This window comes from Pseudopodoces humilis, chromosome 3, assembly GCF_049639895.1.
Source record: "Pseudopodoces humilis isolate 2021_Gansu_Grassland_sample_001 chromosome 3, ASM4963989v1, whole genome shotgun sequence".
Lineage (NCBI taxonomy): Eukaryota > Metazoa > Chordata > Aves > Passeriformes > Paridae > Pseudopodoces > Pseudopodoces humilis.
Window position 1 is genome coordinate 11,914,809 of NC_142202.1, and position 27,283 is coordinate 11,942,091.

General features: G+C 45.1%; 1 protein-coding gene across 1 annotated transcript in view; it reads right to left on the reverse strand.

Moving 5' to 3' along the window:
* Window positions 1–11,179, reverse strand: part of SYNDIG1 (synapse differentiation inducing 1) — a 49,152-nt gene extending 37,973 nt beyond the window's left edge. Inside the window, exons 1-2 of the mRNA XM_005523235.3 lie at window positions 11,068–11,179; window positions 950–1,515 (exon numbers count right to left, since the gene is read on the reverse strand). Of these exons, the coding sequence (XP_005523292.1) occupies window positions 950–1,429 (480 nt within the window). The 5' untranslated portion in view covers window positions 1,430–1,515; window positions 11,068–11,179. The remainder of the gene's footprint in view (window positions 1–949; window positions 1,516–11,067) is intronic.
* Between the last annotated feature and the right edge of the window lie 16,104 nt (window positions 11,180–27,283).

A 27,283-nucleotide genomic window follows, 5' to 3' on the forward strand; every position in this document is an offset into this window, starting at 1 on the left:
TGCTGATCACAGGGTGAGACACTGGTATTACAGGAGGTGAAAATAGAAAATTTAGGGCTTGTTAGGTCTCAGTTCTAACCAAAAATCACAGCAATGGAGAAGCACAACCAGTGTCCCTATCTCAGCTGGGACATTCATGCTTGAAGGTATGGCTTTGCTCTAGACAGCCAGAGGGTCTTTGCTAGGTTAGGAGTCTCTGACCAATGGTGAAGTTTTCAGATCACTGGCATTATGTTCACCCTCCATTCCCACAAACACTGTCAAACACAAATCCCTGCTACACTTGGGCTTCTGGTTAAAATTTTAAAAATTGCATCATTTAAGAAAGAATGAAGTTGTTTCCATAGTCTTCCCTGTTACTTTACATTGAGCAATCAATGAGGCATGGGACTCCAGAAGAAAACATTGTATTTGTGTCTAAAAAGTGTTTTGCTCCATCAGAAAAATATCATTTATTTCAGAGACATGGATTCACTGCAGCTTGAAACCCAGAGACTTCTGTTTCTGCGTTCACTCCAAGACAGAAATGTTTTGTGTTTGAGCCAGTAATTTAAAACATTCTGCTCAAGTCAGGTGAAGGCAAGAGATGATGTTGGCCTGCTGAGTAAATGGGCTCCATGCAGATAGACAGATGCTCCCAGCCCCAACCTTACACAGCATTTAAGCACATGGCTCTTCTGTTTCTGACCATCCCCTTCAGAGGCAGAAGGGAAATGCTAAACTCCATTAGGGCCAGTGGGAATTTTGCCATTGGTATCCACAGATCTGGGACCTTACCCAACAAATAAAGATGAGCAATCATTTATTGTCCTAGTTGGAGGAGAAAGTGATACAGCTGACCCAAAAAGCAGCTGATCCCCTGCTGTTCAGCTCTAGGGGGTTGTACACTTAATTTCAAACATGCCCTCCTCCTCCCAGCCTTCCCTAAATATCCCAAGTGATGTCTGACCTCTAGTTCCTGGAAATCCTCCTCTTCCTCCACCTCATAGGAGAGGGTGTGGATCTTGATGTCATCCGCGGAGAGGTCGATGAATTTGCTGTCAGGGTACTCCAGGCTGTCTTTGGTGGGCGAGCGCTCCTCGATGAAGGTCGTCTCACAGCACTCTGAGCCCAGGCTCTCGCCCCACGAGCGCAGCACATTCTCGGAGTAGAGGATGATGTTGGGCCTGTAGTGAGACTCCACTGTCTGCTGCAGCATGCTGGGGTCCAGGAGCTGCTGCACGGGGTCGCTCCTGCCGTTCTCCGGGCATCTGGGAGAGGACAGGCTGCCCGCTCTGTGGCTCTGGTACTGCGGGGTGGGGTACACAGAGACCAGACCATCTCGGCTCTCTGCCACTAAGTTCCTTGTGTTAATTAAACCATTCCTTTTCCCAGCCTCAGTGATCTTACTGTGCATCAGCACGCTGTTCTGCTCAACCAAGCCATCCATGCTGGGAGGTGTCCAAGGCAGTGGGACCAGTGGCCTTTATTTTTCTGTGCCTTAGAGCTCACGCTGGCTGAGTGGCTCCCATTTTCCTGATGTAGAAAGGAAACAGAAACAAAGGTAAGGACAAAGGCAATGAGTTGAGGGACTCAAGTCAGCTTGTCTTCCCTGTAGTCTCAAGAGAAAACAGAGCCCCATAAATGTGCGTACCCTGACTTAGGTCCCCAAATATACCCCCACTCAGAGAGGCAAAGAACACCTGCCCCATATCCATGGGATGTAGAGAAGCAGAGGAGGTGAAAGGTCTTGGTAGTGACCCCATCAAAGAATGGCTTTGGTGCCTGCTCCAGCCTCCCATGGGTACACAGCTGTCATCCTGGGGACTACATCCCTTTCCTCTAAACACTTTGATAAGAGATAAGGAAATAAAAAAAAAAAGACCAAACCACCACCACCAAAAATATTTCCTAAAAGAACCATTTTCAGTTCTCAGAAGTCTGCAACTGCAAAAAAAGATGGGCAGGTGCTGCACTCATCTGTCGGTGTCTGCAGCCACCCTTTGCCCTTGGCAAGTGCTTTACTATCCTTTGAAAACCCATTTTTTCCAACCCAAACACTTTCTCACAAGGCTGCTCATTTTTCTCAGGTGTAGCCAAAGGAAAATGCCTTTTGAAATACTGATGTATTGGCCGCAGCAACAGTAAATTCAGGAGTTTGTTTCTGGGCATGAGCATAAAAATTACAGACATGCTACTGGCTTCAAAGTTCTTCATATTAGATCCTCTAAGATCAAGTTAAGATCCCATTAATGTAGGATTTCCGTCCCCATTGTGCTGTCTGGAGGAAACCAAGAATGAAATACACAAACACATAAACATATGTAATTTTTTTACTCAACGCTTTCTCTCTGTTTCCCTTTTATGTCAGACAACCTCTAACAGAGGAACGCCTAGCAAAAACCTCATATTATTTCCTCTTCAGACTTCAAATACCTTCAGTGTCTCTTTTGGATGCAAGAGGTATTTAAACCACTTCTAAGAGCTGTTCTAACACTGCCAATTAAGCAAGAAACCTGTTTAACATACAAGAGAGCTTGACCCAGAGTGTTGACATGTTTACATTCACAGCACTTGGTTTAACATGCAGAAGCCTCATTTTATTGTGTTGTTGAGTAGTTCAGTGCTTCTCTTAAGTGAACCAGCAAAAAAGCTACAGAAGAGAGAATCCATCATGGTGGGATCCCATGGTGGTTACACGTGTAATCCAGGCAGCAGGAGCATCCTGCTGGGCCTCCAGCTGTTTGACCACAAACCTTCCACTTCTTCCTCCCACTTCTCCCAAAGAAACTATACAGAAGTACATCCCCACAGGCTGAAGATGAAAAATGCTCATCAACTAGAGAGTAAATTTTCAGGCTTTGCTCAATTTCTCCTGACCCAGCTTGGAAAACGTAAGAGGCCCCATGATGTGTAACATCAATCACCAATCCCAAAGCCAGAGAGACTTCAGCAAAAAACTGCAAACCCCCTTGCAAGCATTCTTATCCCTGCCACCTGTCAAGCAAAGTGAAATAGTCAGGAGGAATATGCTACAGATGTAGCAGAAATTGGAAGAAGACTCACAAATCAAACAAATGCCCCCCTGAGAAATGCATGAAGAGGTCAACACTTCATCACTGCATCAGTGGCTGGAAAAGTTGGGTCAGGCCTTGCACCTCCATGTGGTCACATCATTTCAGCAAAGTCTGGCTTAAGCAGCACTCGGGAAAATGCCATTTTAGGCCAGTTTTACTGAATGCCTTGGAGCTGCATTGTTGCTCATTCCTACCACAGATCTAAACATCTACATGGTAGGTCCTTACCTTCTGTGCATTTAAACCACTCTTGTAAACCAATATTGCAGACTCTGAGTGACACTTTCCCCTTGGCAATGGGCAAAAAGTGGGGAAAAACATCCAAAATGAGGCAAGGACAAGACAGGGAGCATCCTTCCTTTACAGAGCTCCTCTGGTAACAGGGATAATCCATTGCTCAGGACATCCTCCCTGGAGTCCCACATAGCAGTGCAGGCAGCATGCCTCAGAGAAGGTCAGCAGGGAGACGTGGATGGCAGCATGCAATCAAGGAAAATGGTTTAACCCCAGGTGCATTTTAATCTGTAGCTGGCTGCCTGCCTTACCAGAGCCTGACCCAATGTTCTTGGCCCTGCAAGAGTATTGCTTAATGGGAAGAGGCTGATGAGACTCAGGCCTTTCCAGTATAATATATTAAGAAGGGAGAAATGAGAAAATAAATAATTATATTAGTAATACTCCTGAAATGGAATCCCCCAGGTTGAGATGGAGGTTTGACAGAGAGTGGTATATGGTCACGAGTGATACTTAGGGTCAAGAGGCAGCTGTGCTTCTGCAGTGGCTCAGAGTCTTTGTCCTGCCTGCAGGGACCCTTTGGACATGGATCTGGCCACTCTACTTTCAATAGGGGCTTTCATGGACATGGCCTGGGCCAGGTTCACGTGCCTGTGACTCACAGGTACATCCTAAAATTAAGATTGTTCCAGGTTTCCAGGTTTCCTGCAGCCCAGAATCCCCAGATGGCAGTGCCAGAGGAGGTAACCTCTGACAGACCACCTGAGGAAACTGGAGGGTGCCTTCTCTGCAGGGAGCCAACAATCAAAAGAGAAAAAAGTTCTCATTACCTATGACCACAATGAGGTTTCAGAATGATGTTGACAGGAAAATTAAATGCATCAGAGCTCTTGAAATAAGAAAGCCTTTCAGTCTGCTCCAAAATGCATAGTTAATTTTAATTGGTTAGATTCAGGTTTCTTCTGTCTTTGCATGGTTTTAATTGTCCCACAAATCACTCACTGGCACTGAGGCCAACCAGAAATAATTCTCCATTTTCACACTTGAGACTGGAACCAGAAGGAAAAGCTAAGTTCAACTTATTAACAGATAGATATATATAATCAATGTACCAGCCTTCAATCTAATGTTTACTTTCAGGTTAGACATTTTTACCCCTAGTCTACCCCATCCTACTATAAAAGGTGAGCCCATTAATTATTTTAACCTTCACTCTTTCCAAATTCTTGGATTCCCCCCTCCCCCTTTCTTATTTTAATAAGAAGCTGCAAGCAGTGCCAAGATCTTTAGTCTGCAATGCTGTGGTTTATTAAGCTATCACTCGTGTTACAGCAGAGCCCAGCTACAATGAGGAGCTGCACTGAGAGCCACGCTCTGCTGCGTGTTCTGCAGCCTCCTGCTATGATGACAGTGCCTGACAAACTAATTAAGCAGAGGGTGTGAGACAGAGAAATGCCAGCTGTAGGGAGGGCAGGGAGAGAACAGCTAAATGCTGTGCCCCAGGCTCTAGCAGACAAGGAGCAGAAGCCAGCTCTGTTACTGCCCACCGTCCCAAAACTCCTTTGCTCTCCCAGGACCTGGCAGGATGCTGTTTTCCTCCTTTTTCTGGGGGCCTTTGCACAGCTTAATGGCTCTTTAGCCTTCTGGAGACCCTTGCCAGGTGCCCAATGTCCTGTGTGAATAAGCAGTTGGGAAACTGAATACAAACCCGGTGAATTCTGAACAAGCCATACAGTTGAAACTTGGGGCTATGGCTGAAAAGCCCCAGCGGTCTCCTCAGAGCAGACCAGAAGGACACTCATCCACACAGACCAAGCATCACCAGCCCAGCAAATTGGCTTATTGGCAAGAAAACTGGAAGATGAAGGCAAGTGAGGCTGAAGGCAGAGTCTCCATCTGCTGTCAAAGCCTGAGGCTGTACCCTCTGCCATTTCTGCAGATCTGGCAGGTCATCAACCAGGAAAAAAGGCTCAAAACTCATGTGCTTCTGCATGGGAGTACTGGATATCAGCAAAAATCTTTTCCCCATGAAGACAGTCAAGCACAGGAAAAAACTGCCCAGGGAGGTTTTGCAGTCACCATCATTGGATATTTTGAAGATCCAACTGAATGAAGCTCTGAGGATTGTGGTGTAATCCCAGAGCTGACCTCTCTTTGAACATGAAATAGCACTGCCTACCTTCTGAGATTCCATCACCTTGATTATTCATGATTTGAATCCCTCTGATCCTTATAGATTCCCACCTGTCTCCCATGCTCCCCAAAAGATATGTGCTGCTCCCAAATCCCTGTCATTCTAAATCTCCAGAATGGCAAGAAGTAGCAATAGGGACCCTTTGAGCCACCAGCAGAAGCTGATTCAGGCCCAGGATTATCAGATTCAACAAAATGCCCCTGGGTTTGAAGCTGGTTTCCCCTCTGCCAGTGCAGAGAAGGCACAGGGGAGAAAGCTCTTTTGAAGAGAAGTCAAGCTCCACAAGCTCAAGAAGCCCCACATCAAGAAAGGAAGTTGTAGATTTCCTGGCATGAGCTCTCAGGTAAGAGGGAGTTTCTAAAGCACAATGCAATAGGCTTCCCATTGCTTTGAGGCATCCCAGACATTTAGAAACTGCGACAACAAATACAGACCTTACACATGAGAGAAATCACAGGCAATGTATGGATCTGGAGTGTTGATTACAAAGTGAAATATTTAACAAAATGAAGGAAAAAAAATTATTTTCCACTTGTATTTTTCTTCTTTGATTTAGCTGGGCTTATTAAAGTGTTTTAAGGGAATGCTGTATTTCAGCAGTTGGAATTCCTTTTACCCTATTAAGTAAACTACAGGGAGTTTCGTAAGGCAGTGCAAGTAAGTCACACTGGGAAAATTAGGAATGCATGCATTAGTGATAGCTAAATGTTTCATTGCTAATAGTGGAATTAAAAAGACCTCCATGCTATTTTAGTATTACCAATATGCAGCAAATCTGCTGTGAGATGTGATCTGTCCTCTTAAAAACGAGGAACTTGGAGAATGGTGAAATGCCCAAGGTCATGTCAAGACAGAGCTGGAAATAAAATCCAGGTCTCTTGATTGCCTGTGCAGAGATATATGTTAAAACAATTACCATCTGCATATCTGCCTGAATAATTGATTGCTTAATTCAGTATCTGAACTAAAGAATAGAGTGGGGAAGAAAGAAGGAATTACCTTGCATTGACCTAATATATAATAATGTTATTCCTGCAACAAAGTATTTCCTTTTGACCAGATGGAAGCATTTTGCCTGAGCTAAAATGAAATGCAAGGTTTCATTTATTTATTTATAATTGAACAAGCTGGCTTGTAATTCACTATGCCTCAAGTTGCCTCCAATAAAAAAAAAAAGAAGACACAATTCAGACTTTTCTAGCAATTCTCCTTGACATCTTAAAATTTTTCAGCCTTAATTCTTAGTGGGGTTCAGTCTGAAGTCAAAACTTTTTTTCATTCACTGCACTTTCCAGATAATAAATAACTGACCTGACTAACAGAATCTTGCTGTGGTGTAAATAACACTGGCTGTTGTGGAAGGCACCAGTGTAAAAACACCTTGACACCTGTACCACTTCTGGCAATTACTCTGCAGAGTGAAAGCAATCAGAAGGTCTGACTGTGTTTTTATTACTGTGTTTTCAAGAGGATCCCCAATACTGCAAACCAGGAGCATCATACAACCCCAAGCGTACCCAGCATCACCTGTGGGCTCCCCACACCCATTTTAAAATGGGGAGATTTGAGCCATGAGGAGCAATTCTTAAAGACCTTCCAAAAGAACCTTGAGAGTCTCTCCCACAAATACCAACATCACAGCATTCCCTGGCCCTCTTGGTCTGCCTGCTGGCTGAATCCTGTGCCTCCCCTTGAACATAGAATCCCTGTTTGACTGTGTTTGTGACCAGGCTGGTCCACAGGCAGGAACATCCAAATGTGGATCCAGGACTGGCCCTACTACCTCACTCCAGTGTCATTCCTGATGGGCAGCCAAGCCCCTAGAGAGCCCAATTCTTGCCCACACCCTGCTCATCTGGCTCCACTTGTTTTCCCACACTGCATGCAGGAAGCAAAGCAGGAAAAGACATTGCCTCACACTTGCTCTGTGTGTAAACCCCCAGTGCTGTGCTCCAGGCTGGACTTGAGGTGTTCCTGAAGCACAGATGGAAAATAAAGAGATGACAGAACAGGAAGACAGTGTGGTGGTGCAGACTTGGTGCAAAATGGGAATTTCTGTACCTCCTGCCCCAAGAAAAGCACCCTAGGGCTGTAAGCTACTTTGCTAGAAAAACACTGTAAAATTACTAGAGCCAGTTTATCTGGGCAAGGACGATTAGAGTAAACAGATGCTTCTGGGGCCATAAAATCAGCTGTGCTCTATAAGACCTATAAAAATTGCAGAGGCAGGGCTATACTGTGGGACAAAAGCTTTACAGAGTAAGTGATTTAGCCATGGTAAGAGTGGTAGCTGGAGGCAGACAGGGCAGGCAGGGGCAGACGAAGCAGTAGCATAAGTGGGGCATAGTTTGACCTTCACAGACCTTTCTTAACCCTACACTCACCCCTCCATGCAGAAAGAAAAATTGAAGTGAGTAATGCTGATGCCTATTAGACTCAGGGCATTGTCTGAACATGAAGAAAAATCCTGCCCTCTCTGTTCTCTGGGAGGAGAAGGGATATAGGACCTCAGGGACTTCTGGATGGGAGACACAAGCTTTGGGCTGGCAGCATATGCACACCACAACCTTGCCTCCATGATCTTGTGAGCCACATGCAGGTGGAAGAAGGGAGATTGTTCTGCTGCAAAGAGCACAAGGATAGGAGCTGGAAGATGGGTGGGTGACATGGGGACACCACCAGCTGGAAGAGGACTGGAGAAGTCATTGCATGTTGCAGGCAGCTGCTGTGGGAGATGTCCTGAAGCAGCACACGGAGCACAGCTGTCCTGCAGGACCAGGCTGGATGCCTTTCCTAGGTCCTTGCTCTAGGAGCTGAACTGTTTGATTATGCCCCATCCCTGGAAATTTTCAGGTTGGATGGCCCCTGAGCAACCTGAGCTAGTGGAATGTATCCCTGTCCATGGCATGTCATGTAGTTTGGAACTACATGATCTTAACATCCTTTGCAACCCAAACCATTTTATGATTCTGTCCTTTAACAAATACCATGTCAGAGTGCTTTGCTCTCCGTGGGGAGTTTTAAGGTATCTGAGCAGTCAATCAAAGCACACAAACCCCAACAAAATTCCACTAGAATTATGCAAACTTGGAGTGAAGAGTCAGCTCATTCTTCTTGTGCCTCAGTGAAGCCTCAAAGCGTAAGGACAGAAATACAGCACAGATTTGGAGAGTTATTGGTAAATGAGGGAACTTTGCACATTCAGTTTTTATAGAGACACACAAATACACATCCACAGGGATGCCAGGTATAAAACTGGCACTGCTAAAGGCATGCATGGACACACACCACTCATGCACTGCACCACTGCTTCAAAATGCAGTCTTTGCTTGTGCAGTGAAAACAAACAGTTTGTCACTCTTCTGATTTTACACCACCAAATTCAAATCACAGAATCTTTTGATTATTAGGTGCTACAGGTTAGACCAGCTCCATGTGAATCCTCAGGGTCACAGGCACCTACATCTGAAGAGGAGCATTTTGCTGCGATCCCCTTACTCAAAGTAGTTTCCAGCTTTTTGCCAGAGAAAGGGTATTCAGAAACAATTGACATGATAGCTGGGGGATATGTATTCAGACACTTACACACAGCCACTATTCATGTTTGTCAAAGCAAAGCCAATGAACACACAGAGTATTTTTCTCCTGTGCGCACCTCTGCAGTTATTTTCCATTTTTTTCCCCAACTGCACCATGCAAACCATAACCTGTAAAAATTCAAGTCTTCAAAGAGAAGACAACAAAATTTGAACTCTTAATAACCACATATGTAATCTGCAATCTTAATAACCACATAGTGCTAAAAAACTCTACTGGAAGCATTTTACGGCTGTCTGCAGATATGGATTTGCTGTAGAAAGACAGACAAAAAAAACCTTATCCAAACACATTGCACATTTTCTCTAACACTGTCCTGATAAGGAAAAGCGTTTTTAATCCTGAGAGCATCCTTCCCCAAGTTAAATGTGTTGTGGTGGTGCCTGTGTATACCAGTACTGCATTACATCTGCATTTGTATAAGGAAGAGCCCTGCTCCGTGTGTGAGATTTATTCTAGAGAGTGTGGCACCAATGGTGTGAGACATCTGCCTGCCTGCTTAATGAGAGGAGACTTCATTTAATTGCTACAAATGCATTTATCCTACACACACCCTGGCATGACCTGTAGTTACCAAAACTGCCAATAAAATGTCACCTTGTCCAGTAAAATCTGTCTTTGTCTTAAGAGTGAGGCAATTTGAAATTAATACAGACCATCTACCTGCAGCTACTTTAAAAGATGACAGTTAATTAACTATAATTAAAACTAAGTAATTTAAATGCATGAATGTAGGAAAGTGTGTTCTCTGCTCTGACTGCCTTTTAAAATACACAAATATCCCTCTCTATGTGCCAGTTAATGCATCATCTTGAATTTAAGACGATCACAGCATCTTTTAATTGTTGCAAATGCTCTATTTACACCAGATTAATATCGAATTAATTGTAATTTGAATATTTAATCTATCTGGAAAGTTTAGATTTTTTTTCTTTCTTTCTTTCTCTTTCATTACACACAGAGGCTACAGCTTCCCTCCAGTGATTTTGAGGACACAGTTCAACAGATTGCTCTCTGGAGCAACTCCTGCCAGTCCTGCTCCATGTTTTATCCGGTGGGGAGGGGGTTATACCCCCCCCCCCCACCAGTCCCACACAGACCCTTGCACCTTTCCCCCTACAGCACTCTCCTGACTGGGGAGCGCTACCAGTCCTGTCCCAGGAAGGCTTGTACTCCTGGAGTGTCAATTCCAGAAAGCTCTCAGTGCATTGCCAGCCTCTTCCTACTGAAGACCTGACCCCTTGCGGGATGCTTTAGTGATACCCGGATACCCCATCCAGAAGGACGTGGCAGGTACGGGGGACTTACCCAGTGTCACCCCACTGCCACCGAGAGCGGGGACCACTGCTGTCCCCCTGCCTCAACCATCCCTTTCTTCAACTTATCTGTCACTGCTCTCAAGCTAGAGGATGGGAAGGAAAAGAAATTCAGTCCGGCTCCTCTCCGGAGCAGGATAGCGAGGGGAGCGGGCATCTGCGGCTGCCAGGAGCTCAGCATCTCCGCTGCGTGCCCCCGGCTCGGGCTCTGCCCCCGCATACCCCTGCACAACCCCTCTCCCCCTTCCCTGGACTGGCAGGGCGGACGGGAGCTGGGAGGAAAGGCTCTTCTGCCACAGTGCGCTAGATGGGATTCCTCACGGGGAAGAGGAGGGAAGGGAAAAGGAGAGCCCCGCGCGCACTTTCCCTTCCAATGCTCCCAGTCTCTGGAAAAGCCTCTCCTGCCCCCAGACCCAGCCGGGTAAGACGGGGCATGGTAATTTGGGCTCTCCGCAGGGCATCGGGGAAGCACCTCTGCGGGCGGCCCCGCTCAGCCCCCGCGCTCCCCTGCGCTCCCCCGGAGTCCCTCCGCCGCGGCGGCTGCGGGAGCCGCGGTGCCCCCGCCTCCGCTGCCTGCTCCGGAGGATGCTCCGGAGGCTGCGGCCGAGCGTTTATTTGGCGCATCGCTGCCCGGAGGGGACGGGACCGGGTGGGCTGGGGGGTCACTCACCTCCCTGCAAGGTGACCCGCGGCGCGGCGCTCCCGCTGGCCGGAGGGGCGGCTCAGCGCCCGGGCGCCCCCCCCGGCAGCATCCCCGCGGCGCGGAGCGGGCCCGGGGCTGCACAGCGCCAGCCGAGACGGGGCTGCGCCGCCTGCACCGCCTCGGCGGCACTGTGGGCTCGGGAGGAGGAGGAGGAGGAGGAGGAAAAGGAGGAGGGAGGGAGGGAGAGAGAGAGAGAGAGAGGGAGGCAGGCGGAGGGAGAGAGGCAGGAGAACGAGCCCTGCGCGGCAGCGCGGCCAACTTTCCTTCTGCAGCGCAGCAAGAGCAGGCTCCCGTCCCTCAGTGTGTAACCCCCGCCCCGGGTGAGTATGGCAAAACCCTCCCCTCTCTGACCCCCCTCTCCTCCTCCTCCTCCTCCTCTCTAGGCCTTCTTCCCAGCCGGATCTCCTCTGTTCCCCACACATCGGAGCTCAGCGGGCACCGCTCCTCTCGCCCCAGCCCGGCTGCCCCCACACCTTGCCCTGCCGCCGAGGCACTCCGGGACTGCTCCCCCAGCCACAAGGGCACTGCCAGCACCCCGGGACAGCTCCTCAAGAAGATGGGGAAGCTCCAGCAGATCTGGAGAACTTTAAATGTGTTTTATTTTTTAGCGTAATGATGAGAGTACTGGGCTGCATCCCACGGCATTGAGGGGTGTTCCCCGCTTTCCTAATAATCCTGCGTAATAAGGGTAAGCAGTGTTCATTCACTCCTCTTTCCATTCCCAACAGGCCTGCTAGCCAAGTCATTTGCCTAAAAGCTTCTCAGTCACCACTTTCTAGATGCTTCAACATCCACAGCTCAAAATGCTGTTGGGAAATCACATGTCCCGTTTAGATCATTGCTTCCCTTTGCCTCTACAGGGAGAGAGACACCAAGATGAAAAACCCTGGTGCATTCTTGTTGCCTCTGCATCTCTGGGTTACAGCTTTTTTCTCACACTGCTTGTTTATCATTTGTTATTCATACTCCCAAAAGAAGGCATGCCAAATCTTCACTGAAGGAGAATGTTCAAGGTTTAAAGCACACGTTAACTAACTTGAGCCCATCTTAGGGTCTTTCTGCAGCCCTGTTTTCTGCTCTTCCACAGAATTTTATTTGTGTTCCAAACTCACTTTTTGATTAGTATATCCTAGTGGTATTCACAGAAGATTTTTCCTTCTAAATATCTGGCTCCTTGTTCATTCCTGAGTTGATCAGGACTGCAGGGATATTTTATATGTTAGAGAAAACAGTTTCTTCTTTAATGTAATAGTCACTGGGAGACAATTCATACATTATCAGCAGAAAGAAATAGCCCCAAATTATGATCACCCTGATTCTCCAGAGTGTTTTTCACCTTTACTTTCTTGAGAATAGAAGTCTCTAAATCACTGTCATTATGCCTTTACCAAGTAACACTTTTAGGCCTTTCCATTCTACTTGTAAAGGGACATAACTTTAAGGGGCCTTGGCTTGCAGCCAAAGGTATTTCAGCTCCTATAGTGCAAATTCATCAGTCATCACTGCTACTGGTTGGAGATACCAGCTGGTTTGGATGTATGGTGAATTCCCGCTGAAATACAATTTTTTGTGACCAAATGTATTTGTGAAAAAGGGGGAAATCCAGATTTGTTGGGATTTATTTTTTTTAAGAAAAAATGTCATTTATGCAGAATGGACTGGGGAAGGGATTTCTGGATCATCCAATCAAATTTTCATGCTTCCAGGCAGTTTGTTTCCTTGTGACACTTCCAAAATATGAGTTTTTTTTCATGATATTATCAAAGTGAGATTCAGTGACATCAGGGAGCTAATAATTTCCTCCAACACTGTTCTTCTGCCTTTACCATTCTCCCTGCACCAAATTAAGCAAATTCTTCCCTCAGTCTGGGAAGACCATGGGACTTTGTGTCCATGAGGAAATTTGGCCTTATTTGGTTTACTTGAATTTTGAAGCAGAACCAAGAAAATCTAAGTAGAGGAACATCACAATCCAACAATGACAGGGATTGTAACTGTTGCTACAGACCAGGACATACTTCTCCCTTTTTTATTGTCAGCCTCTTCTCTTTCCCAAAACCATCAAAGAACTTACCAATACACTAATTAGCTCATAATTAGCTAGTGTTAATTATGCCACTTTCCTATGACCTGTAGTCCTGTTCCTTTAGATGGAAAGCTGATGATGGTGCCTGATTTGATTTTGATATTTGCAGCTCACTAGTACCCTGCTGACCTTTGGAGAAAGTTCTTCAAATAGCAACAGAAGGGGGCTTGTGGTGGGGCAGGTGAACTGCAGCAGGCTCGTTTGTCATTTGGTGGTTTCTCTTCAGGTGCAGCAGCATCACTGAGAGTCCTCTTCAATACCAGGTTGTGCAATGCATCCTTAATGCATTGTGCCGGCACATTTCACAGCTCTTGTGGCAAGAAACTGGGGGGGTTCATGCTATGTGTCTAGCAGTGGTAACTAACCCTTTCTTTTTGTTTCTAAAGGTGCTTTCCTCCTCAGCTGATGGAGATGCATCTCGGCAGGAAAACTCGTGTGCAGACAGAAGCACAAAGTGCTGCTCTGACAGGGAGCAGCACAAAGAGATATTTGAAAGGGGCAAAGGTGGGGAGGAAGAAAGTCCACCTCCCTGATGGCTCTTGGAGCAGGGCAGCCCATGATGGCTTGTGAGCCCCCATGGACCCTCAGCTTCTGTCTGTGAGGAGCTAGGGTTTTGGGAGCCATCAAGGCAGGATGTCAAAATGGAAATGCCACCTGGAAGCAGAAATGATCAGAGATGTACAAACAGCTTTTCTTACAAAATGGAGGTTTGTAGGAGTCAAGGAAGGGATGAGACTTTTCAGGCACATATCACTATAGCTTTAGGGAAATCATTTCACCACAAGTCGCTCTGAGCAGAGCCATTACAGGGCTAGTGCTGACCCAACAATTGGCCAGTGCCTTCAGTGGGAGCACCCTAAGGAAAAGCACCTGCCTGAGGAGTCACACAGTCCTGATCTTTGGTCCCCTGGGTGTTCTGCACCACAGTCTGGCAGAGCTTTTGGAGACAGAGCTGCTCTGAAAGCCTCAGGGCCAAACCACATGGGAACCAGCACAGTGTGAGAGCAGGAGAAAGTCCTGGTCTGGAAGCCACACATCCAATGCTGCAGGAACAGAGCTTTGTGGTAGCCAGCAGGATTTGAAGAGAATCATTAACTGGTGCATCTACTGATGTACTAAAATACTCATGGGAGCATCACATTACACCGTGGTCCTCAGCTGTCCAAAGCCAGAATCTAGGATATGATGCATGCTCAGGACACCACGAGTAAGAAAGTGGAAAGGCAGTGCCTTTTAAGTGCATGGGTGGTCTGTAGGAAGAGCAGCAGCACCACCTATCACTGGAGAGGGAAGGAGAGAGGATAGACCAAGTGCTGCTCCTCCTGCCTGTTCTCAGTACAAGACTGGAGTCCAGGTTTTCTACATCACTGCAGAAAAACTTCCTTCTTCTAGCAGAAGAACCCAGCTTAAATCTTTCACTGCACTCCTTCTGCTAAATCTTTTGTGGTGCACAGCTAGCAGAAGGAGATGGAGGGAAAGGAAAGGTGAAGGTTTTGGAGAGGGGTTGAGAGCTGGAATTTACAGTGGTAATGAACCAGAATAAAAATAATAACCATCAGGTCTACAATACTCAAAGAATTTCTCATCACTCAGAGGGTACATCTAAGCCCCGGGACCCTGTGCTCCAGGTTGTGCTTTTGTCTTGTGGGTTCTGTCAGTCAAAAATCCTGGCACCAGAATTATTGGTATGGTCTGAACCATATGTAGCTTGACTATAATTCAGAGTGGTGGAACAGAGCAATCAAGAAGTAGCCCAAAATCTGTAATTTCTTCTTGCCAAAAGCAAAAAGAATCTCTCCATGTAATTGGATCCAACCCCAAAGGCATAGCCAGGAGTGCTTTTAACTTTCTGAGAAAGAAAAATTGGTTAGTTGAAATGGCTGAGCTGTGTGGGTGCTGAGGTTCATGTTGATTTGTTTGCTGGTAGTTCTGAAACCAGAATAAAAATGAGAGTTTGGATTAAGCCAAGCTGAGCACGTTTTTTTCTTATTCTGTATTCACAGCAAATCGACAAGCAAACGATACAATTTTTTGGCTGAGTGAATGATGTAGCTTACCTCAAGATCAAATATTTCATTGCTTTGAACTCTTCTTTATAAACTGGATATGCATACTTACTTGCAACAGAGGAAAAATCTTAACACCATCTCTGTCTGCCTAATTAAACCAGAAGTGGTGGCTAGATATCATCTGCCAGGAGGATGAAGGAGGTCTTTGCATCTGGTACTAAATTAATTTGGAGAGACCTGTTAGGAAAAGTGGGACAGCACTAACCCTTTATATATTCCAGTCTCTAGAAGGGGTTGTCTGTATCTCCTTTGCCTTACAAGCTGCTTGAATTCAGCCAAAGCAGCCCAGTTTCTCGTATGTCCAGAAACTGAGAGACGCAGAGGCTCAGAAAAAAACCTGCACTGCTTTTATTTTGCCATCTGTGCTTTGCCTCACTGCGTACAGCTCTTGTGTTTGAACTTTTTGGGATTCTTCCAGGAAGGCTTACAGCAAGTTCTGGCACCAATGCCTTCCTGTCCAAAAGGTGTCTCTTTGACCAGTATGGGCACCTCCAAAGGAGAGGGAACTGTGTCATTTTTGTGCTGCCTTGCACTGGCCTTTGGAGGTGGACAGGAAAGGCACAGGTTAGTGCTAATTGAGATGTGGCCATCTGTCAGACAGAAAACATGCCAAGGCCACCTTGTGACTTTTTTATAAAAGAAGGAACCAGCCACTGGTGAAATATTTATGCTACAGACGTTGAACCAAGTCAGCCAAATATCTGAGATGATAAAGTTCCTCTTGGGCGTGATTGAGGATCTCCTGAGTTATCTAGCATCTCAGCTTAAATGCCTTTTCATCCACAGTAAAACTGCTTCGTTGAAATCAGACACTTTACTGGAGCTGAGTGCCATGAAATTTGACCCATTATGGATTGTTCAGGCACACAGTATGTAGGGACCTGTCTATAAACATGATAAGAGACACTACTTTCCCCAAAAATCTCATACTTTAGGTAGCCAGGACAGTAAAAGCAGGGGTTCGAGGCACTTAGTCCTGTAGGGGACCTCAGTCCTGGATTTATATCTGGGCATGCCGATGGGTTAAGTTGATTGCTGATGGGTAAAGTTAAATTGAATGGATTTCAGATTGTCACATTGAGTTGGTTCACACCCTTAAAGAAAGATCATTAGGCATTGGAGAAGCTCTGGATCATCCAGGCAGTGCCAAGGGACTCAACACAAGTCATCTGGGGGAGATACGACACTCTGGGGCAGCAGCTGGAAGCCGGAGGATGCTGAGCTGAGCCTTCTGTGTGTGATTCCCACCTTGGCAATTATGATTTAAGGAGAATGCCAGGCTCTTTTCTTGCTGCCTGCAGCCTACACTGTGTGGGTGAAGCCCCACAGCTTAGAAGCCTCAACAGCAGCTGTGCACAAAGGACATGATGGGCTCCAAATTCTCCATCATCCTTCAGATTTAAACTAGACAGTGCCTGTCCTGTAACATTAGAAAAATGCTTTGGTGTTGGCAAAACCGAAAGAAAATGCCTTTTACTTTCTGCACTAACAGGCTGGGAAAATAAAGAGGAGTTCAAATTTCTACTTCCAGTCTCCTGCTGCATCTCCCCTGGTAAGGACACAGTCCCACTGCTCCTCAGGATGCCTGACAAGAGCCTGTAGACCTGTTAAGGTATGGAGGCAGTGACAAGACCTGGCCTCAGTGTTTTCTACGTGGACAGACCATGGAAAACCACCAGGCACAACAGGAGAAGGTCCTGAACATAAGAACAAGAGTGGGAAGCTGATGAGAGTTACAGATAGCTCCATGAGAAACAATCTGATTTCACAGGTGGGGAGAAGAAAGATACTGACATGAAAACTTGTGGAAGGGCAAAGGTGAGGGGGCAGGTCAGAAGAATAGCACATCATGGTTTGTAAGTACTGTAGCCAAGGAAAAATTGTTTGAATACTCTCCAGTGGCCCTACAGCATTTCACTAGATCCACTAAAAGAATTAATCCATCTGGCTGAAAAATACCTAGCTGCCAGGAATGCTCATTGAATTAACTGATTGAACTGCAGAGGGGAACATAAATTTATCTTTCTTATTAATTTCCCTGTGTTTACCTGTCTTTTAGATATGATGAGTGTTTGTTTATTTTTTCACATGGAGTAACTTAAGACAGAGGACAGTTTTTTCCCAAAGCAAATACCCTAGAGGTACTCTGGAGAGTTTCTGCATGCCCTGTGTGATGCAGAGAGCGCAGGAGCTTGTGTTCCTAGTGCATGAACTCCCAAGATGGCATTCTGCTTTGACTATGGAGATGTTTGGAGGCAGGCATGCCTGCCTTTTCCTAACCTAGCCAGAATTTCCAGGCTCAGAGCACCAGAGCATGGGTTGGAATGTGTACAGAAAAGTTCCTCAGGAGGTCTGGAGCCTCAAAGACCCTTATCATTCTAGGGAAGTATAAACAAACAAACAAACAAACAAACAAATAAATAAAAGCATGATCTTGAAAAGAGGGTAGCTTTTTGTCTCTTGTCCTGCCTGTTCACGGGAATAAGTCTGGATCCCAAACTCATTTTCCTTTTCACCTTACTCATCAGTGTCCCAACAATTCAGATCTGTTTTTCCCTACAACAAAGGGATCACCTACATCTCGTGGTTCTCTGCTGGTCTCTTTGTATATTAAAATATATATTTGTATATATATCAGAGTTTTGAAACACCTTCTCAGGAAAGAGATCTGTAGTGGAAAAGGAAGATGTTTTCCACGTAGAGACAATATTAAAGGTAGACAGGAACACGTCGGGGCTCTGGTGTTCAAGAAAAATCTCCCAGCTGAAATCAGTCAAGGGTTGTGCTTCCAAATTAATTGCATGCTTCTGTCCTTAGCATCTGGGCATGGAATCAAAACTGATGAGCCAACAAAGCAGCACTGAGCTGCTCCTGAGAGCAGTCACCATCAATAATGAGAAATACTAGGAGAAGTACTCTTTGGAATTCAAATCACAAGGGGCATCTTTTAAAAGGGAATGCAGGAGGAGCAGAAATACCATGCACCATACATTAAGTGTCATGCATGTGACAAAATCTTCAGTATTGCTCTTAGCATCATAAAATTTATTCCCAGATTATTAATACCATACCAGGGATGAAGTAATTAAACTGGCAGCCCATTTCCTCTGAACTGGAGGCCAGGCCTTCAGCTGGTGTAAATCTACAGCTACACTGCAGTGACTTGGTTTTACAACCAGTTGGGAAACACAAAGAGAGAGCTGAAAAAGAAGTAGAACCCTTCATCACTCCGTGTTGTCGCTTCTGCCCCAGAGCGAGGGTAAGCAAGCAGGGCTCACCTGGAACCGCTCCCAGAGCACACTGCAAACAATCTGGAAACAGCTCCCAGCAGATTTAACAAATTAAATTTGGAAGGTTAAATATTTAATAACATGCAGTGGTTTCTTCCAAATGGGCACACCCTGAATCCTATTCCTTTTATACCCAAACCTACCAGAAATACTCACAGATCTGTTATGGCAGAAACGCTGCATTATGTGGGCAAGAAAAAGCTGATTTAGAGTTCATCACCCTGTCCTCCCTTTTCAATCCCTCTAGCTGCCTTCCTGGCCACATTTGAACACATTCCTTCAGTCTTACCCAAATTCTTAAGTTCCTGTGGTATCCCAAACTGCCAGAGATACCAGACATACATCATCTTATTGTATGGTTGCAGAAAATGTGTACATGTTCAACAGCCACCTCTTCCAGATGAACTTTTTTGGCCTTTTTTTATTTTTTTCATTTCTTACATAGAGGTTTGTACTCTTCTTTAGTCAAGGCTGAGTTTCGCAGGCACCATCTGGCCCTGAATTTTTCCATTAAAATTGCTTTTCAGCAGAAATTCTTTGAGGTTTTGAGGGGTTTTGTGGTTTTGCTCTGTCTTTCTTTTCAGAAGGTGTTTGTTCTCATTGAGAACTTTGGTGGCTTCCAAAATTAAAATTTAACCTTTCTTTACAACATTTAGGTGTTGCAACTCCTCACTTTTTCATTTATGGAAAACTGCAGTGTTTAAGGGTGTGTTTTGGTTTGGGGCATATTTTTGGAAGAAATATCACAACTTCTGATTAAGAACCCTTCCATATTTCACAGCTCTTTCCACATTCCACATGGGGCTATCCAATTAAAGATACTTTGGATGAATAACCCAATATTTTGGAGTCCAAATATCTGTATTTTTAGTGCTAGATCATTGCCAATCTTCTTCTTTCTTTGTCTATTGACAAAATATCACTAGGTTACACCAGTTTTTATGGCTGTCTTGGAAATTTGTCTTTGCTTGATTAGTACTAATTCTCTTTTACAATAACTTGTCTCCATTTTAAATGCCTCTAACCTGCAAGCAATTCATCTACCAGCTTTATCCACCTCTTGTAACCTGCCTGTTTAATAAATCACTGGAATCACTGGGACAGGAACCTTCCTCTCCCTTACATTTCTGTGTAACCCTTACAAGGGAGGCAGAGAAAATTTAAGTTTTGGGATTTATACCAGTCACTGCTTCATAACTGATGAATGATAATGGTATTGAAAAGTGGCTTTTCCCTCATTTTTCAGTCCAAAAATTTCATTTTCTCCAGGGAAATAGAGAGCAGGGTCCCATAGGGGAATTGTCTACTGATCATCAAGAGGAAAACTTACAGCAAATTATGCTGAGCATATAAAATGCAGAAATCAGCCCAGGCTGCTCAAGATAGTTGACAAGGCAGAGCTACTGGACCCAAATTGCTATGTCCAGCATGGTTCTAACCTCAGAGATGGTCAGTCAAAGCTTTGGGTGATAATTCCAGTCACTTCAAACTATTGGAATTTCCATCTACAACATACCTACAGAAAAGGCAAGGAAGGAGATGTTTGCATTTTATGTAAAACAGCTTCAGCTGGGCTGAATTGGCATGGCTGATATGATTAGACTGATATTCATTAGGTAAAACCCTAAGGATCCTATGGCCCATGATCCTATCCTAGCTCTACTTTTGAAAAGTATAAATCATATGAACAGTTGGCTTTACACTTAACAAAAACAGAAGTGTGCCTACAATCTCAGTTTTTCGTATGCCAGAAGACTTGGTTGCAAACTGCAGAGGCTGTGATTTCAGGTGGTTTAGTAAGGGTTTATGTTTGGTACATCTTTCTTCTCTGTCTGAACACATCTTCTCTCATCATTATCATTACTTCATATTTTTGTGGACAAGGCTAAGGAATTTCAGTGGAATAGTCCTCTGGTATGCAGTGAAACCCTAATGTCTCATTTTTAGGGCCAGTTAAACAGGTGGGATAAGAAAGTATTCAAGCATCTTGGAAAAAATCCTGAGCAGATTGTTTTCTTTGATCCCTGAAATCTGAACCTTCAAGGAAAATGTTCATTGCAAAGCAAATTTAAAGAATGCTGAGGTGCTTTGATGGACTGTGTGCCTTGGCCTTTCTCCTCCCACCACTGCTTTGCTGCTAGACAATGTTATGCCTTGGCTTTTTCAAACACAGATTTTCCAAGAGTCTCAAGCATTACCTGGATTATTCTCCTAAAAATTACTCCCTAACACTTCTGTCTTGGGTAGGACACAATACTTCTCTCATTGAAGGATCATGAATTTCTCTAATTCCCTTGGACTTGTGGTCTGCAGTTTGCTCCACAATGACCCTTGAGCACAGTTTTGCTCCAAATGTAGTCATTGGGGAAGACTACTGTGTTCATCTCCAGCCTAATCCAGTTGGTCCTCTGGCATTTCAGTGTTAAAGCAAACTTCACCAAAGGAGGTAAGTTAATTTTCAACTGTATGTTTCAGTATTTCCAGCTCTTGGCTGACATCAGAATTTCAAAGAATCACAGAAGAGTTAGTCTTTGAAGGGACCCATAAAGGCCCCATCCAACCTGACTTCAAAAGTTTTCAGGGATGGAGCATTTGCCATCTCTCTGAGCAACCTGTTCAATTTATTCCTCATACCTAATGAGAATCTCTCTTAGGGCAGATTTATTCAGAGCTTTATATTTTCTAAGGGAGAGTAAAAATCACCTCAGTGACAACACAGGCTTGATGTGTGCAGAGAGGCTTCAGAGGAGCCTCAGGTCCAGCTGAGATGCTGCTGATGGACATCAGAGGTAAAGGCATTACTCCAGGAATTAATTTGGCCCCTGAGCAGACTGTAGTATGCTGGCACCAGCCCATTCCAGGCTGGGAGATGGTTTCCACCGGGACACTGAGAGCTGTAGCTCCCAGCTGACCCTGCGTTTGGGCCCAGCAAGAAATGCAGGGCCTCAGAGAAGCAGCAGCTAGAGCACTGTAACCACAGCCACAGCGCTCTGTCAGAGGTACAGACTTGTCCCCACTGCTGGCTGAAGTTGAGCTGCAAGCTGAGGGTGAGGGCCCTGCTGTTCCCTGGAGTCAGGACAGCTCTGCCCAGGGATGGGAGGCTGTGCCAGAGCAGCTGCCTTCTCTTCCTCGTCCTTCCCACAGGTCCTGTCTGTCCCAGGATGGATGCTGAGCAGGGGTAAGTGGAAACACTCAGCCAAGTGCTAAGTATTTCATGCTGTTGCCTGATTGATTTTAAACCATGCTTACTTGGCAGCACCCCTCAGAACCCGTCACGTAAGACTGGACGTGTTTGTTCCTAACGCGGCGCTGGGGCTTCCAAACCCCTCAAGTGCTGGTAACAGCTGAAGGGCCTGCACATAAAACCAGTGCTGCAGCACTGCTTGGTTCACGCCAGCTCTGCCCTCCAGCCCTGGGGCCCATGGTGAGACAGCAGTGCCACTGTCCCCACAGGGAGACACCGCGGTGGCCAAACCTGAACTGCTCAGCTGCCGTCCTTCCCCTCCAAGGCTGCTCGAGCAAGGGACTTCTGTGTGTCCATACTTGTGTTTGTGGCCTCTCAATGCCTTCTTGGGTGTTTCCCCACCTCAGGGAGCTGGTGCTCGTTTGCTTTTCAAGTGGCAGGTACTCCACTCCACTAGGACTGGGTGAGTAAGAGCATTGCAGGACTCCTCTTGGGATTGCAGAGACCTGCTGTTGCAGGAATCTTAAAAATCACCTTCACATGTGATAAGGAGTGTTTCAAGCCTGTTTGTACTCAAAATTATGTTCATTTGGGGAAAAAAGGCCAAGTGAAGAAAAAACCTCCGAATATCCCTTGTCAATACCACACAACTTCATTGTTTTAAGTTTCTCCTAATTATCTACAATAACACAGAAGGAGAGAGACAAGCTATGCAACCCTGGTGAGATCAGTTGTTGTCTTGCCAGATTTTCAGAAAGAGCCTCTGAGGAGTCTGAGAAAAGAGAAAGGATGGCATAGCAAACACGGCTGAGTTTCAAAACAGCAGCTTTGATGTGTGAGAAGGGAAAAGCTTATTTCTGGGGGGAAAACAATGTACTTTTTGTTGCACTTTTTTCACAGTCCATTCAAAAGGTGAAGGGCCAACCATTACAGCCAGCAGCACGGGCCAGCATCTCAGCTGCAGTGGATGACAGAGTTTATCAATCAGTCCTTGGGGTACAGCTGCTTACACTTCCCAGCATTCTGCCAGGAGAAGTGCCCTGGCCAAACAGAGATGTTGGCAGCCCTCAGCCCTTTGCACAGCTGCAAGGAGGAAACAACAGAGCTTTCCCATCCCCTGGAGCAGTCCACAGCACTCTCTGTGCATTTCTTTTAGGTTTCTAGTCACAGTCCCATCAGAGCTATGGAGAAACCTGGAGCTGCTGCAGGCAGGGGAAGTTTTGCTCTTGACCTGCCCATCTGCCTGTTGTCATTACTGGTCTGCTTGTAGCCTGGAAAGAAGAACTCCAAAGAACAACTGTTTCCTGCTGGTGACATGAGATGCCATTAATTTGTGCCATGCTGGAGGTTGAAGCTCCCTGGCACACTGTAAATTTGTAATTGGCTGATATCTCTAAGGGAAGCCAGACTGGGCAGCTACAATCTGATGGCACTGCCTAAAGGGAGATGGGGAAGGGCCAGGACTTTCTCTTGGTGAGAGAGCTTTGACTGCTTAGAAGATGATGAGGAGCATGGGGAGGCTTCTTAAACTTTTCTCAACAGCTCATTTAGGTAATTGAGACTGGTGCTAGCTGCATGCTTAAGCAGACCATCAATCTCAGCTCTGTGTGCCACCAAATTACTGGCAAAAGGGGAGAAGATGGGCTAGGCTGCAATAATAAATCTGCCCTAATCATCACATTAAGGGTTATCTTCATGGTATTGCTGTTATAAATCTGGTTATAAAGAAGAAACTAAATAAGGAGCATTCTTGTCCATGTCAGGAAGTATTTTCTGAGTTTTCTCAGTATGCAAAGAAAGGCTGGGCTAAATGTATCCATTGAAACATTTCAGTAGGCAGAAAAGTAATTTTTTGACAAGATGAAAATTTTCCCACCTCATTTGTGTTCCTTTTTATTTTTACTTCGTATGCTGTATTTAGCAATAAAGATTTTCAGTCAATTTATTTCCAAATCAGTTCTTCCTAATGTTTGCTCTTTGGGGGGCTCAGTCTTCTGGCCCTCTTGGTCCTCAGCTGGTGGCTGAGGGTCAAGGGATAGCAGAGTCTTCAGCACTTCTCTGGGAGGGGATTAACCCCAAGCAAAAAAAAAAAAGTATCATTTAAAAGCAAAGGGAACCAAGAATAAAATGAATTCATATTTAAATATCTGAGTTGTACTGACTGGTGATGCCCTTCTGCTCCCCAGGGGCCACGTTAGAGACCTGGCCATGTCCATCTCTGTGTGGTAGTCCAGTGAACAGAACCCAAGATGTCTCTTTGGGCCCTGCAGACAGGGGGATGGCAACTGCTGTCAGCCCAAAACTTGCTCTGAATTATCTTCCAGGTGCACCAAGCTGGGTTTGGCTTGGGTCCCTCAGTAGCAGCCTAAGAAAGTGCTTCCAGCTCTTTTCCAACTCCTGGTCCTTCTACCCTCTGGAGCGACTTGGAGGAGAAATGAGGGAAAACTATTAGCTTCATAAAGCTGTTCCCTTCACATTATTATTATTATTTTTTTAGACATACACTGTTGGATTTTTTTATTAAGGGTGTTTGAAAAGCTATCCTCACAAAAGAAAGAATGTGGAATAAGAACAGCTCCAAAGAATGCATTTTGCATGCTTTCCACTAAGACAGCAGGGTTTGTGCTTAGCTGCAGGACCTGTCTGGCATTGCCTCCAGCAGCATCTGCCGCAGGTAGATGCCTGGAGCAAGAGCTGCTGACTGACTGAAGCGGCCAGGAGAGCTGGAGAGGATGCTGTGACTGCAGAGGGCTGATGAGAGTCACCTCATAGAGGGGTCAGATAGATAAATATCCGAATTTGATTAATATTCTGTTTGGTTAGTAATTAAATAGAATAGCTATTCCCATTGAGTATGAAGAGGCAACTTACTTTTAATTTTTTTTTCATACTTTAGGCAATAGATATGCCAGGAAAAGTAGCCTGATTGCATGAACTGGACTCATCCCAGAGGAATGGAAGGGGCAAAAGAGGTTTATTGTATTGTGGGGTGGAAGTAGTAAACACAAGGGCAAGTGGGATATGTCAGAGAAAAATCAACAGAACATCATAAAGTAATGTTCTTGGGAGGATTCTGGGTAACAGGGAGTTTTACTTGGCCTATGGTTTTTTGGAAATACAGTAAACAAGGACCCTCTACAAAGATCCCTCGTAAAATCAAGAAATGTTTTGACTCCCTAGCACAAAACTCCCCCTATCATGGCTTTGACATATTCCCAACAGCAGCATGAGGGATGAAAAGAGAATTTAGTGGGGCCAGGGCACTGCCATTTACCCTCTGGGCATGGCCCCTGCTTATCTATTGTCCCCTTGCATTTATGAACATCCTTGCATCTGCTAAAATTGTTCAGATCTGCCCATTTTTTCTTACAATCCTGTGTGCCCCATGGGACAGGTTCTTCAAAAGGCAAAAGAAAGACCAGGGGTAAGCATCATCCTGCCTCTTATCAAAACCTTTCTTTTATGTGGGATTCTTGTATATACCTCCTGAACAACGTGGAATTAAACATCCCATCTTACAGGCTGGCTTTAATTTTCATTTAATTTACTTGTGATCCTACAGCTTCTCTTTTATTTCCAGTGCAGTGTGTCCTGAATACATCTGTTTTATTAGTATGTCCTGCTCACATAATCCCACAGTCTCCTGATCACCTTTGTCCTAAAGAATTTCACGTTCACAGCCTGTTTCTTGTGGTACCAATAAAAAACCATCTTCATCCTTTCTTTGAGAAAGCACATTTTGTTTTCCACCTTCTTCTTAAAAATTAAAGAAAAAAAAAAAAAAAGGAGAAAGGGGAGAAAAATACAAATTCTCTTTATGACATTTTCTTTTTCCAACAGTTCCATCGCCGTGTGCCACATCGGTTGTCTTTCTAATGTATCCCTGCAGCAGGATTATGCTGCTTCACCAAAGTCTGGGCCTGTCAGTTCCCCACTGTTTATACAGTTATCATTAAACGTTCCTGTCATATCCAAACCTTGTTGTTTTTTTTATTCTCTTCATCTTTGCCAGCACTGTGTAACCCACTCTCACCTCGGCACATGGCCATTAACACACAGAGCACGGCGGCTGCTGTTGTTCTTCTCATTATTGCCATAATGGCTCAGGGAAGAGGAGAGAAGCAGCTTTAGGCACTGTGCAAATAACAGACAATCCCTGACAAAAAAGAGAAAGCTCTAGTGTTGTTCAAAATAATCGTGAAATCATTCCTGTGAGTATCCCCACTCTTCCTTTAAAATATTAATTTCTAGCCATTGGAAAGCTGCTATTAAATGCAATGTGTTATCCCTCTGTTTTTTTGACAGAGTGTCCTAGGTACAAAGGGGTGGAGCTTTTAGCCCTGTCTATTCTATACCAAGCACTCTCTTCAGGAAGTGTTTTCATTTGTTTGGTGGTGAAGACCCACCTCTTGTGGGTAAAAATATCTCTCTCTTTTGTACACTCTTTTATGAATATTGTGGTTATTGTGATTTTTTCAGTAAACTTGGGCTCCAACCTATAATTTCTCCCAGTGTTCCTACACTATCAGAAGGGGTGGAGGGAAAGGGGAGCAGCCTTGAGTGGGTTTAATTTCTCAGCTGGGTTTTAAACCAGCCCACAGAGCAGACTGTTGTGCACCATTCCTAACTCAACACCTCACTTTGCAGCCACTTCTAGTAATGGCATTGGAGCCACAGCAGGTGAATCCCCACAGCACTTCCCTTGCACTCTTTCCTTTCTCCTTAATTCATTTGGGGACTTTCCCATATGGAGCCATTTTACAGAAGTTTGGATTGACCACTGTGGCACAGAGGAGCAAGATCTGGGGCCTTGGATGGTAGCATAACAATGGGCTGGCACCCAGGACAGACCTACAGGATCAGTAGTAAATCATTAAAGAGGAGGGAGCATAGCAGGGGGCTGGAACCAGATGTCTTTAAGGTCCCTTCCAGCCCAGACCGTCTTTTACCATGGTTCTGTGATTTCTCAGTGTGGGAGCTGGAGGACAGAAGTGGAGGTGAGATCTCCCTGGCTCTCAGAGGGGCAGACACCAGAGCAGGATCTCCTAGTCTTGGACAGCAGGAATTTGCTTCCCCCATGCCCCCTCACATCCCTGCTTCATCGTCCTTCTGCAACACATCACCTACCTACAGAGCAGGCCAAAGTCTTAAGTCTTTTCCACCCTAAACAATTCCATGACTGTGATTGTATGACAATGGACATTCAGGAAGGTCCCCAGTCTCTCCTTTCCCCTGCTAATAATTCTGAGAGGTTATTGCATTAAGGCTGTTTGAGTTTCGTGTCTTGAAAAATAATATTTCTTTGAATAGGGATGGAAGAAAGGGAGGGACACCATGGTGAGGGAACTTCAGGATGTGGAATTTTCAAACCCTGGCCTCTGTCCCTGGTTCAGGAGGTATTCCCTGGCCAAGACAGCACTCTTCATGTCTTTGGGATGACAACTCTAAATAATATAATAAAAATAATAAATGTATAAATAATATAATAATATATAACAATATATAATAAATAATTAATAAATAATAAAAATAATTGGCTGGTAGTGGAACCCTT